Source organism: Haemaphysalis longicornis, unplaced genomic scaffold (assembly GCF_048455015.1).
Source record: "Haemaphysalis longicornis isolate Haplotype H1 unplaced genomic scaffold, Haemaphysalis longicornis Haplotype H1 scaffold_9, whole genome shotgun sequence".
NCBI lineage: Eukaryota > Metazoa > Arthropoda > Arachnida > Ixodida > Ixodidae > Haemaphysalis > Haemaphysalis longicornis.
This window is the reverse complement of record NW_027526460.1, coordinates 93,130,935-93,149,318: the sequence shown is the minus strand read 5'-3', so window position 1 is coordinate 93,149,318 and position 18,384 is coordinate 93,130,935. Positions and strand designations below refer to the sequence as shown.

Here is an 18,384-nt window from a genome sequence, read left to right as displayed (position 1 = left end):
CAAGTCTCCAAAGGGTGCCTCGAGTAAACTATAAAACATTGATTTATTAAAATGATACAGTGCTTATAGTTCCTTTTAGCTCTGAGTGGCATCAAATGGTGCTTTATTCACTGAGAAATGTATTACGTTGAGCGCAAATTTCATCGCTTTAGTGAAAGTGTTAGCAAAGGTGAGTCTGTACGTTGTATAGATGCAACATCAATATTCTGCAACCCAACAGCATCCGAAAGTCTACCAGGACAGCATGCTAAATCCCTGAAAATCACCGTCGGTTTTATTACGATTGCGCAACATTCTATCAACATGGGGATCGCCTAGTTATGCACTGGTCAGACCTGTGCGTGCTGTACTTTTTGCAGTCCATAATAATAGTTTTGTTAAGCATAACCATGACTCGAAAAATAGGTTCACGTACATAGCTCAGTCGCAATCTCCAGGCCGGTGTCGGGAGATAATATTGTACGCACGACGAACAGCGTGCTTTCTCGGCGTCAACCAGCGGTAGGAGTGTATCTGTGCAGCAACGTGTAAATTTTCCTGTTCGCTAGAAACTTGTATTGTTTACAAAATCCTTCGCTGCGCTACACCAATACTCACGAACATTGAGCACGAAGATCTCGTTTTGCAATGTGGGAATCCCTGCTTATTAGCGTTTCATTGTGCCGGCCTCAGTCAATAGCACGAACGGGCCTCATCCACCATTACGGACGAAATGGAGCTGGGGAGTCGCGTGCTCATGTTCCGTTTTCTGCTTAGAAGCACAATTTCCATTAAGTTGCGTGAGAAGTGGTTTGAGGTCTAGTCTAACGAGGATATCGTTCAAATGAACCAAACTTGCAAGTTACGTTATTGGAACATTTTAGGCCACTGTAGAGAGCTAGGATCCTTATGTTAAATTGAACCTTACTTCTAGCGTATGGAAACGTATTTTTTTTGCAAGTGGACTGCAGTGAAGGCGGATCCACGTGCCGCAGTGTGTGCAAAAGGGCGCTGAAGCATCACTGCAAAGCCTACATATCACGCTACGTCTCATTTTGGCTACATCAAAGAATTCCAGCAAAACGCTTGCGTCGGTAAACGTTTTTCCAATTTATAACAGAAACAGTACCAAAACTGCGTTTCCCACAAAATTGCACAATGCAGATAGTCAGATCAGAACCGCTAGGAGAAGTCCATTTTAATGCGATTGCCTACCGCGTTTTGACGCCCAGTGGGGGGTGATTCAGACACTATCATAGCAAAGCGGTAAGACGTCGTTTCTGGATTAGACTAGGATCCTTTACGTACAGGTGAAAACTCCAAAACAATATCTTCGCCCCACTGCCAACGGAAAACAGTACCAGTGCCACTACAAGTGGTGGCATTATCCGGGACTTATATCAGGACAATCGCACAAGAATTAACGTGATTCTGTTTTTTTACTCTGTACGAACTCAGTCTTTTACAGCTTGCGAAGAGGCGGACAGGTTATGGGCCACATCAAAAGGTTGACGTGTTTGAACAATGATTTCAAGGAATAAGCAAGAAATATTAATGGAAAAATTAAATGTTTGTTACGTATATAAATACGTGATGTATCGGTGTTACAAAAAAATTCAACCACGAAGAAGTAACAGTTGGTGCAGCTCGTAAGCGTTAGATACAAAATGAATGAAGAAATGGTGCACAGTGCTGAATTAAGAGCGTTCAGACTAGCAAGCCCGAAAACGCTGTTAGCGAGCATTTTCTGTTGAACTCCCGGGGATCCCGTGCTTTCCTTATAGGTCGTTTATACCGTTTATTCTAGTTATCTTTGTCATCGATTACACTAATTATCCCTCTAACAGTAATCCTTGTAGCGTCTCCAATGTTTCCAAAGAGGAAACCCTGGGTGCTTCCTATCTCTTAGGACTTCAAAGGTAGGCTGTGACTGACATAGAAACTAGTCCACCAACCGGGAACTGCAGTGCTGTGTTCGTGCCTGCAATCGAGAACATTTTGAGTGAACAATTATACATGTCATTCTGGATACCTCATTACGTGTGTCTTTAAGAATGTAGCTGATGAATGCGCAAAAAATTGACGCTGGTGTAATGTATTTGAAAAAAGGCGCTTTTAGAAGCGCTAGATGTCATGCAAATCAATCACAATCGGTAAGCTACTGGTGTTTCACCTCGGGCGACCATTTTATCTCTCAAAATATAATGAGCGAGAGGGAAGTTTTGCACCACTGGCATTCAGACGCATGCTTTCAACCTTCACGCTGCCCACGTTATGGTTATGCGATAACTAGCCTAGGCGAACCTCCTTTCCCCTCTACAGAAGAAACTGGGCGTGTATACCACGTAAGATGGTAGGTGTCCTCAATAACAAGAACTTCATAGAGTGCATGTTTTTTAACGCCATTATAGAGTAGGTAGTATCACACGTTAAAAAGCAGTTAAAAGGCCATTGTGCTGGGTGCCTTCGGTGGCCGATGCGTTGGCGCTATGTCCGAACGCCACAAACATCTTCCCTCAGTATGCTACATACAGTCTCCGAGTTGCCGTGGTTCCGCACACTCAGATATTACGCCGTCGTTCAGGTTATTCTCTAAAGTCAACCGGGAAACGGAACCCTTACTACCGACGCAGAAAACAATCTCCAACCTGATGGCTTCAGTGTTGGCACATCCGTAGCTTTTGCAGTAGTGGTTATTTCCTCTTCAGGTGCTGAAAAGAGAAGCAGAAGATGTCAAGACGTCAAGAAGATGTCAGAAGGAGTCAAAGATGCCAGTGTGTATGTGCGTGGCAGGTAAGCTCAAATGGCTTAACGTCCGAAGAAACCCAAGCACTTGTATGAATTGTGAATGCCGAAGCAAAAAGGTCGAATTTAGAGGCCATGAAGCGAGCAAGTGCACTATTAATGGTGACTGTACGCAGAAGACAATTAGTTTTAAATATAAAAGACGTATAATGGTGTGTCATGGAGAAAGGCAACGATATATCAGAAGCGCCATATACGTTGTGCTGGATTTTCACGTTTTACATTATTGAGAGGTACGTTTACGAAACCTAAACGGATTATTGCTCCTAACAAATACGCAACATAAGCGCATCCAAGCATGAAGGTCAAGCTCAGGCAAGAGGGGTGATGTTCCGACTGCAGCCCATTTACTGTCTGCGTTCCGATTGCTTATAAACAAACGATTGCGATTTTGGAGTCTCAATATTTTTGGTAACATAGCAGTGATCACTGAGCCATTAGGAGCACAAAACGGCCACTCGGCGTCCCCAACGAAACAAGGAGTCTTTCGCAGACGTTCCGTAACATGATGGCGTCCACGGCACGAGATTGAGCTAAAAATCCACAACCAGGCGCCGGCGTCTCTAAAATAAAAACGGCCCCTGTGCTGTGGTTAAGGTGCCCCTTAACCACAGCAGCGGCTTAAATACAGCAGTACCGAAAGGTGCTCGTCCAAACGGCAGATCAATAAAGGGGAAGATAGATCAGGAAACTCACCATAGTCATTAACTGCCCCGTTACACGGTGCTCAGGCTTTCTCAGGCTTTCAGTCCGACATTTAAGCTTTGGCATTCAAACCCAAGAAGATGTGCATACGTGCCCTCGGATTGTTGTTTAGCTCTAAATACTCAATATCTGACATAATACCCCGGACTTCCCTAGTAAACAACAGAAAATATGCACAGGAGTCCTCGGATTGTTTCGTTCTTAATACTCAACATCCAACATATAACATTGGGCTTCGCTTTTAAAAACTATTTTGTGTTCAGTGTTCCAGTTAAACTGGGCCAAGTAAGCAGAATATGATACTTTAAAGGTTGCTTCTGAAGCGCCTTGTATAAAGATGCGTGGAGTTTTATTTCTACTTGGGGTTGAAGCAGTGCTGGTGTAACTGTGTGGTGGGAGTTAGGCATTCATAAATTTGCATGAACGGCGTGTGGCACAATGCAGGCAGGAGTTTTCGACGGGTGAACTTGACCATAGAGTGTAGCTTGGCAAATGGGAGTATAGCCGATACTCAGTGCATATGCCCCATTATATAGCTATAGTGGGCGTGACTGTGGAAGTTATCAATGCTCAAAATATAAACGTCGAGGTGTCTAGGTGCAACCTGCCAGTTGCAGAAACACGAATTTCTCAGTGGAATCCAGAAGGTGTACTTACGTTGCGATTTTGTTGTTCTTGGCGTAGTCTTCTTGGCGGCTAAAACATGAGAAAGATAGAAACGTTGGTAATGAATGGCTCAAAAATTAAATCTGGAGGACATAGGGAAAGCCTATTTTAACCAAAATTGCTTACGCGCTATGGTAATATGGACTATGGTAATTGTGGCAAGGGCAACAAACAACCCCTTCCAGGCTGTCTCGCCCTCCAGAATACCGGCTCGTTTTTAACACTAATCTTTTCAATACCCTACTTGAGCAAGTACCTACTACTAGTAACGTTTTGTTGAAACATCTGGAGCCCAAAAGGCCATCAAGAACAGGTGTGCATGTGTGCGTATGTGCGTGCGTGTGTGTGTGCGTGTGTGCGTGCGTTCGTGCACGCGTTCGTGCACGTGTGTGTGTCCGTGTGTGTGCGTGTGTTTTTTTTGTGTGTGAGCGTGTGTGTGTGCGTGCGTGTTTGTGTGCGTGTGTGTGAGCGCGTGTGTGCGTGTGCACGCGTGTGCGTGTGCGTGACTGTGTGTGCATGCGTGTGTGCGTGTGGACGTGCGTTCGTGCTTGCGTGTGTGTACTTGCGTTCGGGCGTTCGTGCGTGCGTGCGTGTGCGAGTGTGTGCGTATGTGTGTGCGCGCGTGTGTGCGTGGGTGCGCGTGTGCGTGCGTGCATGCGTGTATGTGTGTGTGCGTGCGTGCATGCGTGTGTTTGTGTGTGTGTGTGTTTTGTGGCGCAAGGGCAACAAATAGAGATTATCGTAATTCAAAGTTTATGAAAGGTTGTTTGGCTAAATACAGTCTGATGAGTGTAATATGATTAAAAGTGATTCATGGGTGCACAAGACCCCGTATTAACAAGTTATGATGGTCATAGCCGACGATAACTCTAAACGCAAACTGCGTATAAAGTGCTGGCGTTCATGGAAGGTAATAATGGAGTACCAAACGCTGAAAGCCTATTAAGGGGGATGTAAAGCAGTCTGTAAAAAACCGATATGGTAATAATAGGAGCACGTATTCATAAAAGCATAGCTTTGTCTGAAGGGAAGTGTGCTGGGTTCAGTCGTAGCTGTTGAGTATACCGCTTGGAAAAATATTTGCGTCTGTTCTGTCGGCGTCATGTTCTGTGTATTCAACCTGTACCTGGAGAGAGATGCTCGTGTCCACACCTCGTACACTTTATGTGCCGTGTAAAAGGTGACAATGTGTTCCACGCGTGTGTCCTATTTCTAGTCTGCAAAGTGCATTTGTTTAAGTGGTATTTTTTGTTTGCCAATTTTACGTGATTGAAGTTTGTTGAGGTTCGTGTAGTTACCGGATGTATGATTGTTTTTTGGCGCAAAGGCAACGAAAGCCCAGTAGTGCCAAGGCAATGATTGTCATTTCTGGAGCAGTATTTGTAGTTAAAACTCTTAGTGTTGAATGGTGCGTGCGTGCGTACATGAGTGTATTTGTGTGGCCTTTATCTTAAAGCACAAACGGTACAGTTAAAATAATGATTATGGGGCAGAGTAAAGAATGAATGTTCACTCAAAACTACCCTCCTCGCTTAGGAGCTCTGAGCTGATATACAGTATAAAATGCTACATTAAAATCCGATGTCTCCAAAGTAAGTTAAAAGACGCTTACTGCTAATTACGGTTCATCACGTAAAAACAACGGAGAAACTTCCGTGGGCTGGCATTACGTCCATTGAGCATTCTCGAAGTAAAAATCGGACTGCTGACTATATTTCCCTTAAATGTTCAACTGCTGACACTGGAAGTTGTTGAAATTTAAATTTATAGCAGTTTAGGTGAAACTTTATTCCCGTTTGGGCGATTAGAATTAAGGGTACATCACCTTTGTCCAGTTTTCAGAACAACGTAATAATGGTGATGTGTGAACCTTATAGCCAAAGAGCGACAAAACCAGATATCGCTCTTTGGCTATGAGGTTCTTACTACATAACACATCACCATCATTTTTTTTCAGGTTGAGAGGGCCATAAAGCAACAGCTAAATCAGCGTTTCAGAAGACGAGTGTAGACAGCAAGTATATATACATTACGCAGGGTAAGCACACCTCACAGCGAAGTCCACGCTGAGGCAGGAATAGTGAAACTCCCTCATTTTAGTGTGTGCGTTGCCGTTTATGGCGAAACGACGCCGAAGCTTAAACACGCGTGGCCTTTCAGGCGGGATAATATAGGATGGTTGTGAAGCAGAAAAAAGAACATTCGGAACGTGGTGTAAAATGTGCTCAGCGTAAAACGTAACGATGGTCATAATAGACAAAAAATACCAAATTCTGAAAAGCGCCGGGAGACTAAAATTTGTGTCTTGCATTAGCAACAAAAGTGAAAGCCCTGGCGCATACCAAGAGACTCCCAGAACCCACCTCATTACCGAGGGTGTCTGAGGTTAGCTATGGTATGAAGTGAGAAAAAATTCGACATCTGAGGGTAATAGCACCAGATGAGCAAGGTTTTGCCAGCGCGTACTCTAGACTGCTGTATTAAGTGCTATTACTATATTACGTGAATGAGTAATGTCCACACTACACGGCAACTCTCCATTTATATTTGAACGCTCAAGTACAAGTGCGCCCATGTATTTAGAATGTGACACTCGATAGACAATCAATTCAAAAGCCTTCAGAAGGCCTTTGAAACGACCGCGTAGCACAGGTACAAATGATCCAATGAGCAAAAATCCACGTTGATTTATGTTTGTTCTTTAAGAAAGCTCCGCAAGACAATAAGGACCTTTCAATAAACCTCCCTCCCCCCTTCCGCATCTCGGAGTTCAGATTCTCTAAGTTCGCCTTGTGCCCTAAATTGCTCAGATAAGAGTGGTTACGAGATAGGTAAAGCATATTACTAATAGCCTATTAAAACGATTTACCGAGGTCAATCCTTTTTAAAGGCTGTGAGCAAGAAAACACGTTAACAGCAGACTGTTTTACAACTATCCCTACACACCAAGCACACGTGACACGTACACACGTGGTTGTGCACGCATTCTTACTGGGTTGCGATGAAAGTAGGGCCAATTTTGTATGTATCTATGTTTGTGTTTACTGGCGCGAGGGTATCTAAGACCAAAGAGCGCCAAAACTATGTTACGTGGTCCTGTAATAGTCAGGTTTGATCATAAAATATGTGTGAGGTGAGTGTTATATATCATAAAATATTGCATATGGGGGTGTAAAGGGCCCGTGGATTAAAGCATGAAGATATTCATAACGGCTGATGAAGGGGATTATGGAAACTTGTATGCAGCTAGAGCCGAAGCGCCTGCTACGCGAGCGGTCTCCCCGTGCGAAATAATGAAGGCTCTAAGGACACGCACTCTATGAAATGAGGTTCAACAACTTTATGTCTGCAAGATAACTTAAAGGCCATTTGTTTGTGAACATAGGTTCATCTCCTAAAAACAGTGAAAGATGTAGCGGAATGTAAAATGCGTTTTCTGGCCTCAGTGCAGGGTGTGCACGTAATACATGGAGGACGGTGAGCCGTTCCCCACACTTGTCACAACTGGTATGTGGCATTCGAAATATATAAGTGTGTAGCCTACGAGTGGCCTATTCGCACTCTGCAAATCGAGACTTAAACAAAGCTTTCGGTTTTCTGTTTTTTATCTTCCCAGGTGTGGTTTTATTGAGTGGAGTTTGATATCTGCTTGTGTGTTCCATGAGTGCTGCCAGGATTTTCGAATTTCTCCTCAGGTGACTGATTTCAAATGGAGGTAAGGAACCTGTGGTATGTCAACACCAGTACGGAGGGCCGCCACAGTGGCATTCTTGTCGTCGATTTCATTTCCCAAAATACCACTGCGTCCCGAGATCCAGCATACAAGTATATTTAGCTTTGACCGATAGGCAGTCATGGGAGCTTTAAAATGGCGATTTAGGACAGTTTTTTGTGAGTTTGAAGGAACTCAATGCTGTAACAACACCTAGGGAGTCTGTGTAGATGACCGATTCTTGTATTTTGTTTTGTCTTATGTGTTCCACTGTGATTAGAATAGCATAGGCTTCTGCAGTAAAGATACTACTATTTCTCTTTAATGTCCCCGTGCTGGAGAAGTCCCGCCTATGCGCAGCACAGAACACAGCTGAAAAAGACAGGACCGCTTCTGCCAAACCATATCAGGTTTCGCTTTACTGAGTTGCCTAAAGTTAGTTTGGTGTATTTCCTTTGTGGATTTTTAGGCATTGCACGTGCAGGTTACAAGACAACTCTCAATGGTCAGTGGAGTCTGTGATAGTAGTTTTGTAAGCACCATTAAAGACATCTTGTGTGCGTTAGCTGGCGCTTTAGGCTGTGAAAAAAAGGCATAGAAATAAATCTATGCTTCTCCAACCTAGGTGGCTCAGTGCATAAGGACGCGGTGGCTCAAGGACGCGGGCTTGAATCCGGCCGCGGTGGCTGCTCTTAAGATGGAGGCGGTAAGTGAAAACACGTGTGTGTCAAGATTCCTACGCACGTTAAAAATCCGTAGGTGGTCAAACGCATTCTTGAGCCCTCTACTACAGGGCGCCTGGCAACCCTGATGCGATTTCGGCACATTAAACACCCAAAATTTGAATTTTTCTATGTATGATTTGGGCAATCGACACGCGCTAGCAGTGCCTGTAAAGTGTTATATGTATCAAAGGCAGCACACCTTTTGTAAGCAGAAGAAAACAACGTTCCCGACATTTCTTACACTGTGTAAGGAACCGGATCACCTTCCTCTTTACCCACCTTCGGAAGTGGCACGCCTTGCTGTGAAGGAAGTAACCCATATGCGCCGGAGAGCCTGAAGCTCTGGCTCCAGCTTATTTACAGTGAATCAGATGAGAATAAGTATTGACAACTTCCGTTTCCTGCTCACCTGATTCCTTAATAAGTGCATTCTGGATAGCCCATAAGCGCGGAAACGGGGCCCCTTCTGCATCGCAAGTGCCCTCAATGTCCTCCATGTTGAGCTCGAAGGCCGCCGCACATAGTCTCTTCACTCTGCCGTAGAGAGGGTTTACCTGCATAAGAAACAGCCACGCCATTTGTAATGTTACCGGATATAACCTTAACCAACCAGCGCAACAGTTGGATTCCGCTATTAGGTGAAAGTTTCACAAGGGAGTGCATTCTTTGCCTCTTTCAATGAATCTGTTCTATTCGTTCACCAAACTGGCTCAATTCAACTCTGATCTCCGTTCAAGAATACAAAAGAAATAATTGAGGTAACTGCCGTATTTTTTATTAAAATTCGGTTATTTCGTGGTTACTCCCGGCTGCCCAGATTTTTGTTAGATTGCCTTACATTGCGTAACAAATTACTCATGTAGAGCGTCCAAAACACCATTCAGAAAATAAAAATATGAAATGTAGACGTACCCGTTCTTGAATGGTTCTCAAGTCTTCAAACTTATACATAATGTTGTCTTCAAATGTTCCCGGCTCCTTAAGCTGTGTTTCTTTTATTCGGTCGCAGATCTGGCAAGATAAAAAAATGGAGCGTGCATGAAAACGTGCATTAGCAGAAAACGTGGAAAAAGCGTGAATTAAACGAAGCACGCAGTCTCCACAGCACCATTTCTTTGAGGGCAAGAAAGACCAACTAGTACAAACGCTTAAAAATAAATCGTTTCGTGCACATAACTCAACACACAAAATAGTGTTTTTTTCGTTAATTCACACAGATTAAACAGTAACTGGAACAACGACGCCGGTTATTAACCTTAAACGAAGCAAATTTGTGAAGCTCTAGTATTTTTATTTGGCCAAGGTTGGTGATAACAACGATTCCAATATTTTTATTTCATGTCTTTTTACCGAAGAGGTCGCCAAAGGATGACGTGTTTGGAACCTTCGAAAGGAAATACAATTTTGTACCAGTCGCGATTGTAACTTAGGTGGAATTTTGGTGGGTGCGTTTGAAGATTACCATATTTTACAGCTATCGTGATGCTGCATAAATGCCGGCCATGAGTGTGACGAGTGAAAAAATGACATATCCGTACACCTGGTGATTATGGCGATGACGTGTTCGTGCGTTTTGAGCATACAGCCACTTTTATGATAAGAGGTTAAAACTAAAGAAAGGTTACAAGGTTAGATGTGATGCAATTAAGGCTAATTATAAAGGGAAGGTGTAATGGCTGCATGCGACACTACTACATATGGCAGTACAGTTAAGGGTGAAATTCTATAAAAAGCCAATACAACGTAGGAACTCAAGCGCATTCATTTTAATACATGGTATCATGCGATAAAAGTGCCTAGTGCAGTGCTATGCGGTGTTTGTGAATCTCTGAAAAAACTGTGGTTGATTCCCCTGCAATTACGAAACTGAAATCTGCAGCTGAGCATGATTTGCGGGTCGGCGGCTGTCTTGTGGGTGCGTTTGGCGAGCGACGTCCTGCTGGAAGATAGCTTCTCCAAAGGTGTACTGGCGTCTTTTCCGGGACGGATATGACGTAAGTAAAATCTTGGTTTATCCCGCCAGAAAACACCTTCGTGTTAAAATGAGTGTGCCCGCGTCGTGAACGACGCATTCGTATAAGATTCGGACGTTCCACTCCCAGTATGCAGAGTGTAACCTTAAAAAAATACTGTGTTTTTGTCGTGTGTACCTGCGTAATTTTGTTTTATTGTCTGGGGTTTCCTTCCTGCTGCTAGGACTCGGGAATTTTTGCATTAGTGTCCTGACATCACAATATGGAACACAGATTGCGAGCACACAGTTTTGTTAGACAGCGAACGCTGCGCTTCTGGCGGCTACTTCATTGCCCCCAATACAAGAATGGCCAAAGGCCCAGCATACAATAAAATTCTTCGCACTGTTGCTACGCATAGTAACAAACGTGCAATTCGGGTATAATTCAGGCGATTAAGGAAAACCTGGATTTCTCCGAAGCTCGCTAATGAATTTTGTTATGGACTCTGGCGAATCATAGTTATCATCCAATTGGGATATTAAAATATTGAAACTTCAATAGTTATCTGTGGAGTTTGAGAAGCGTTGGAGATTGTTTAAAATGTTGCGTAATTTGCTGCTCTTTATTTCGTGCTTTATTGCGGTATTGTGCATAGCCGTTCATGTTGTACTGCTAAATTTATTTGCTGTTTTCCTGACTTCGCATTCTTCGCACTGTTGCTACGCATAGTAACAAAAGGGCGCTTGATATTTCTTTGAATTTTTTGCGGTTCCTTAGTAAACGGACGTTCCCTTGTTTCAGTGTTTCCTCCGGCGACGTCGCCATGGCAACAAGCAGGAGCGCAATCGTGTCCAAGTATGTATGGCTTGTTAAGGTAGTGTTTCGCCTACCCGCAGCAACACTTCCAAGCACGCGGTTGCAAGGGAGTGTCTAAGGTGGACACGTTCACAAATTCCTTGCTGATGGCCGCATGGCCATCTGAACATACATGCAAGCTATGTTTGAGGAAGTTTCGAAATTTACCATTTAATGTTTTCAGCCGCACCTTACCCACTAATGCAAAAGGAATGGCTTGTACAGATGTTTATTTACAATAGCATTTTCAGGCCCCTTTTGCTGTAAATGTGAGAAACAGCGCGAAAGGACAGGACGTAGAGTAGAAGACAAACACGCGGCGCTGTTTGTCTTCTACTCTGCGTCCTGTTCTTTCGCGCTGTTTCTCACATTTTTAACATGCATCAACCAGACCACTTGGCCCCCTTTTTTGCTTTTGCACACGTTCCTAGTAGAACGCTACTTGCGAGCCCCGGAGCTGGAGTTCTGACACTGCTCTCATAATCGATGTCATGGCAGTACTGTGGCTTATATTGCGTGCTCAGATTCAGATTGGTTGTCACTTCGTGCACGTTTTCAATGACTTAGGTAGGATAGGAGAAAGAAATAGCTTTGCGGATATATAATCATGCCATGAATGCTAACAGCATGACCAACCACTGTAACGGGGACTACGTGGGCGCACGAGACATTATGATTGCCAAAACAGCGGGACAGGATGATCAGAGCCCCTTATCAAAATCATGCGTATTGTATGTGCTTAAGATACCATCAACTAGCAAGTACCGGAAGCCTGTAGATTTTGTTATGAAGATCACCTGAGTGTACTTTGATGACTCTTCTTTGCTGCAAGTGCCGTCATCCTTGGCTTCGTGGAAGACCCTCACAGCCATGCTGAACGAAAGGCAGGGCGTCGTTTGCTCCAGTGAGTTTCTTTCTACAGCCGCCTGAAAGAATGCGCATAATATTTTACTAAAGTGTACATGACCGCTCTCAAATATCAAATGAGCGGCTCTGCTTCTTCTAAAGCTCAGTGGTGCAACATCGTCAGCCTGATAGAATGATTTTTTCTTCGAGTAAGAAATATTGTTGGGTGATGTTGGGAGTGGATGGCTCAAATCCATCAGTGATAGTGCCACATACCTCTCAGGTGAATAGGTATAGAACTTTTTTAGTAAGTTGGACAGCAACAGCGCATTATTTAACAAATTGGCTGTCTGTCACTCGGGTAATGTTTGTTGAATCACGCAAACAAATACTTACGTAAGCGGTTTAGAGGCCCAATAGTCGTAGAAGCACGGGAAACAGTATAAACCAACACATCTTTGGTACAACACGTACTGAAACGTATCGCTAGCACTTTTCAGCACTAACCTAACTTACCCTACAACGGAAGCCAAGTGTGCCGAAGGTTATGCACCTTTTGTTGTGTTTGATCCCTGGCATTTGAAGGCTGTGGTTTTGTAGCGCAAATTGAACTTTTAGGGGCGAAGCCCCTTAGCAGCTGGGGCGGTCGGCGTCTGAGGTTGTCGGCTGGGGCTCACCGCCAAAAGTTACGACTGGGCTAGTAAAGTGGGCCCTCTATTTCCCTTCGATTGTATATATTTGACGGCTGCCGTGCTGTTAACCTGCTGATAACTGTTTTTTGCTGGCCCATAATACGTAAATCTTGCCGACATTTGGTCATTGTACCACTAAATGTGAAAGTTTTCAGTATTTCTTGTGTTTCCGACTGAAAAAACCCGTTCCGTTTCTGGAATCGAGCTGAGTGCGTAACCAAATCCTGTTTTTTTATTTGAAGAAAGGTGTTTTTCTTGTCATGGGCCTTTTACTGGAGGTCGCCACAGTGCTGATAAACGCCTTTAGTTTTTCATTCGTACTTGGAAGCAATGCGAAATATATATTTCGTCAGCACAGAGCGGCACACTGCGTGGTTTGCGCTTGCGTTGCCATTTTTTTAAAGTGACTAGCGAACGTGTAATTGGTGCAACTGAAGAAAGCCAGGTAACAGCCACAAATTCAGGGCAGCGAAATAGAAATATATTGAACAAGTTTTCAATTTATGAGCTGGGAATGCAGCAGAGCCTTCTGGCTGTGATGCCTTCTGACTCCCTTTCGCAAGTCGTGGTGGCGCTTGTTGACCAAGTTTTGTGAGCATTTAGGATTGAGAAGAAAGTTGAGAAAGTGTTGCAGGCTTCTTGTAAGTACCGGGCACTGCTATACGGCATCCGACCCTCTTGCTCCAGCATGAAAAGTCGGCAGCAGCGTTTTACAAATGCACGCTGCAGCAGCGCGCTCTGGCTCTTATAAAACGTTGCCAACTACACCACTGCGAAGCTGCCATCCTGTGGATATGTGTCCCTTTAGAAGAACAACAGCAGCGGCTGTATGATATTGGGCGGAGATTAAGACTGCCATTTTAATTCAAAGTCTCACGAAGCAAATAACCTTTCAAAGATTGACGTACTGTGAATACGAAGGGTGCTCTTTGAAAATGGTAATGGTTTCCACTGTTAAACCTGGACACGTAACATTAAGCCTGTCCTGCTGTTTCCAGTCTTGAAGTTCAGTAACATTCATTTGAAATTGAGGCTCATAACGGGCGTTGATGACGCGTCAAGCAAATGCATACTTACTGCACTTCTATTAGTACTGGTTAAAGAAGCAGGGAAATACGAATGTTGCACCCACTGACTAGTTTAGTAGTTCCTTGTAATCTGCCGAGATAGGAATATTCTTCCCCACTTCATGCACTCGAAGAAAGAGCGTTAGTCTTATCATAAGTGCGCCTGTCATTGTGCTACAAGCGGAAGGCGTGGGAAACAATGCAGGGTGTGGTATATAAAAACAGATATAGGAGAGAAAAGTACCATAGCAGCCACATCTTGCATTGTTGTGGGTCTTGAAGAAGGCATTACTCGACAGGGCTCTTCGCAACATGACCTTCTCGTATGTGTAATGAATACCATCAGCGAACATTTCCTGCAAAGAGTGACACAGCTTGGTAAGGCGTTGATGTCTTTAACCACATACAATTTATGTACCCATCAGAAGACCAACTCCTCTCACGCCCCCTCCCCCAAAAAAAATCCTGGTTTGAGAGCAGTAAGAGCACTGGAGCATGCAGCAAAAATATATTGGGATGAATCATCAACATCAGCCTACTTAGGTCCACTACAGGACGGAGTCCTCTCCCCTTAACCAGCGACAACTCCTGTCCTGCGTTGCTCGAGTTCCCCGAATTTTCTTATTTCATCCCTGAATCGAGTTATTCTCCTTCCCCTTCTTGCAGATTCATTTCTCTGCATCCACTCTGTTGCCCTGGTAGTCCAGCAGTTGTCATTTCGTCTTACATGACTTGCCGAAGCCCATATCTTCTTTCATTTAAACTCTAGCCTATTTCGAGATCTTACCATACGGTGGTAACTAAACCTCACCGTCCCGAGCACTTCTACATCCTGCACGGCGCCAGGGTTATCGCATAGAATTGAGTCTTATTTTTATGCTCTCCATTCGGGATCGTCCACATACACTTCCGGCTGTGCCGTTTGCGGAAGAAGTTATTCATGATGCGTAGATTATTCGATTCTGCGACTGTTATTCCACACAACACAGACCACAGTTCCCAACTGCTTTGTCTCCATGTGCATGTTTGTGTTAAGGCCGCAAGGTCATCGAGGCCAACGAGTGCCATGCCAGAGTGAGTGGTCTTGCCTGCTTTAGCATTCAAGTCTCCCATAACTACGGTATACGGTGTTTTTATTTTAGCCGTTGCCGCTTACTTATCTTCATAGAAGCGTTCAACTAGCTGGGTGAGGTTTAGGCTACATTTCAAGAGGAACCGTAACAAGCTTGTACGAAAGAAGCCGATCAATGAGCTACCAGTTGAATATAGGATCGCGCTGCGGAACCGATATTCACCTCTAACCGAGGAAGCAGAGTTTACGACACAGGAAACGGGCGACAATCTTACACGCGTTATCACGGAGTTTGCTGTAGAAGTCGGAGGTACGATCGCTAGACAGGATACTGGTAAAGTTTCCGAGGAGACGAAAGGTTTAATTAAGAAACGGGAAGCAATCAAATTAGCTGACAATAGAATTAGTGGAGCGTGAGACCGCTGACGTACAGAAGTACAATATGGAGAGGATTGAGCATTCTTTAAAGAATTGAGACAACCTGAAAGTAGTAATGAAGCGTCTTTGCAAGGCGAAAAATGACATGTATGCACTTAAAGACAAGCAAGGCATTGACATCACAAATAGGGGAGAAATAGTTATAGTAGCCGAGGAGTTCTATGGAGATCTGTCCAGTAGCCACGACATCCAGGATAATACCTAACCAGGAAGTAGTTCAGAGGAGGACATAGACATCCCAGCAGTAATAACAGAAGTCAGAAGACTCAAAGAAGAAATGCAAGGGGGCAAAGCACCTGGTGAGGATATGATAACAGCAGACCTAAAGGATGGCCGGTATATTGTATTAGAAAAACTCGCAAACCTGTATTCTCAATGCCTAATGACAGCGAGTGCACTGCATTTTTTTCAGAATGCGATCATCATCCTAAACCATAAGAAAGGTGACATGAAGCTCTTGAAGAATTACAGCCCGATGAGCTTACTGACAGTCGTCTACAAAGTACTTACCAAGGTAATCATTAAAAGAATGCCTAACACCTCAGATTTCAGCGAGTTTAATGAACATGCAGGGTTTCAAAAGACTATTCAACAATAGACTATATTCATACGACCAATCAGGCGATAGAGAAATGCACACAGTCTACTCAATCCCTATAGAAAGCCTTCAAAGATTATGGGAAAGCATTTGACTGGGTCGAAACCTCAGCAGTGCCGAAGGCGTTGTGGAATCGGGGTGTAGACGAGCATTACGTAAGAATACTACCGGGTATCTACAATGGGTCCCCAGCTACCATCGTCCTCCATAAGGAGACCAATAAAATAACTAAAAGTAATACAAGGAGACATTCGCTCCAATGTTATTCACAGAAAGTTTACAACAGGCGTTCATAACATTGGAATGGGAACAAGTGGGCGCTAGGTTTAATGGAGAATATCGCAGTAATCTTAGATGTGCTGATGACGTTGCCTTACTAAGTAACTGGGGAACAAATTGCAAAGCACGATTACCGCACTGGGATCGTGGACCTGAGTAGAATCGTGAGCCTGAAAATTAATATGCCGAGAACTTCAGCAATGCTCAATAGCCTCGGGAAAACGCAGCGGTTTGAAATATGTGGCGAGGCAGCAGAAGTTGTGAGGATATATATCTACTCAGGCCAAGTAGTGACCCTGAATCTCAACCATGAGGCAGAGATAATTACAAGAATGGGGTGGAGTGCATTCGGCAAGCATTCTCAGGTAATGAATGGACGCCTACGTTTGTCCCTGGAGAAGAAAGTGTATGACAGCTGCATCTTACCAGTACTCACCTACGGGGCTGAAACTTGAAGTCTCACTAAAAGAGTTTTTCTTTAGGACGACTCAGCAAGAAATGGAAGGGAAGATGATAGGTGCAATGTCAAAGGACAAGAAGAGAGCGGAGGGGGTCAGGGAACAAACGGGTGTTAGGGACATATTAGTATAAATTAAGAAGAAGAAATGGGGGTGGGCAGGGCATTTAATGCGAATGCAAGGTAACCGTTGGTCACCAAAGGTAACAGTGGATCCCTAAATGCGGCAAGCGTGGCAGGGTGCGGCATCACGATAGATGGGCAGACGATATCAAGAAGATTGTGGCGATAAATTGGTCGCAGTTAGCACAGGACCGGGGTAATTAGAGCTATACGGGAGAGGCATATGCCCTTTAGTGGGCGTAGACAGGCTGATGATGATGATTTTGATAATGATAATAATCCTATACTCTAGTTTGCTATCCCATTCAGGACGCTGGTTTTAGGTTGCTGAGTGTTGCTCCGATAATAATTCGTCCAATGGTCCAGTGAGTCAACCTTAGTTTGGCTTCCCATTGCAATTTTCTGCGCCAAATTTCACCCCCATTATTGGGGTCAGCTGTGATAACATTCGCAAGATAAATATGCCTTTCTACTTGTTCTAGCATCGCCTTATATACGCTGAAGAGGTCGCTTTCGAGATGTTTTTGATCATTACTTCTGATTTATTCATATTTATCTTCACTCACAATCCCGCTTTCTTACTGCAGTTCCCCAAGCATTGCTTGGAGGTGTCCCACAGACTCACGGAGGAAGACTACTATGTGGCCTGCAAATCTCAAATGGCTGAAGTATTCCACCTTTATTCCTAACTAAGTTTTTGCAGCCAAGCCTCCTGAATACCTCCTCCAGACATCCTGCGAACCGTTTTGGCGAGATGGTATCCCTCTGGAACGCCCTTCCTAGTCCGGCATTGGTCACTTTGCTTGTGATGTCTCTTGCCCGTATATGAATGTACATGTCGTATAGAAGTCTTATGCAGGACCCCTTTATTTCCTGGTCTTTTATACATGCCATCTTAACGGGCTTAGTGTACACAGCAGATTTTTTTGTTACTTGGTTGACGCCACTGAATGTCATCTTGGGTTGCGTATCCTTTCCTAAACCCAGCATGCTCTGTGCGTTGTGGGGAATATATGCTGTCGCCTATGCTTACTTTGGTAAGCAGCCTGTATACAACTGACAGTAGGCTGATGGGTCTGTAATTCTCAAGGTCTTTGTTGTCTCCTTTTTTGTGAAACATTAATGTTAGCGGTCTTCCAGGGTATTCGCACTTTTAGAGACATTATGCCTACCAAGTGTAATGCAGCAAGCTTTTCGAGTACCTTATCTCATCCCTCCTTCAGTCGATACAGAGGATGCCACCGTCACCCGCAGCTTTTCTTATTTCCATGCTCTTGAGAGGCAGACTTTTTAACTTCATCCTTGGTTATTACTAGGACTTCGACAGCTAAGCTTGTAGACTTCGTAGATGCCTTGTGTGTAACATCAATGGCGTATAGCCTGCCGTAGAATAGTTCTACCTTTAGTGTT

The 18,384-nt window shown here is 44.1% G+C and overlaps 1 protein-coding gene across 1 annotated transcript; it reads right to left on the bottom strand.

Annotated features, from left to right (window-relative positions):
- Nucleotides 1–1,892: 1,892 nt before the first annotated feature.
- Nucleotides 1,893–12,320, bottom strand: LOC144153309 (uncharacterized). The gene is made up of 6 exons (XM_077684959.1): nt 12,200–12,320; nt 9,505–9,603; nt 9,002–9,146; nt 4,147–4,185; nt 2,628–2,690; nt 1,893–1,960 (listed from the first exon to the last, which is right to left on the bottom strand). Exons 1-6 carry the CDS (start codon nt 12,272–12,274, stop codon nt 1,893–1,895), a joined length of 489 nt encoding a protein of 162 aa, XP_077541085.1. The 5' UTR covers nt 12,275–12,320.
- Between the last annotated feature and the right edge of the window lie 6,064 nt (nt 12,321–18,384).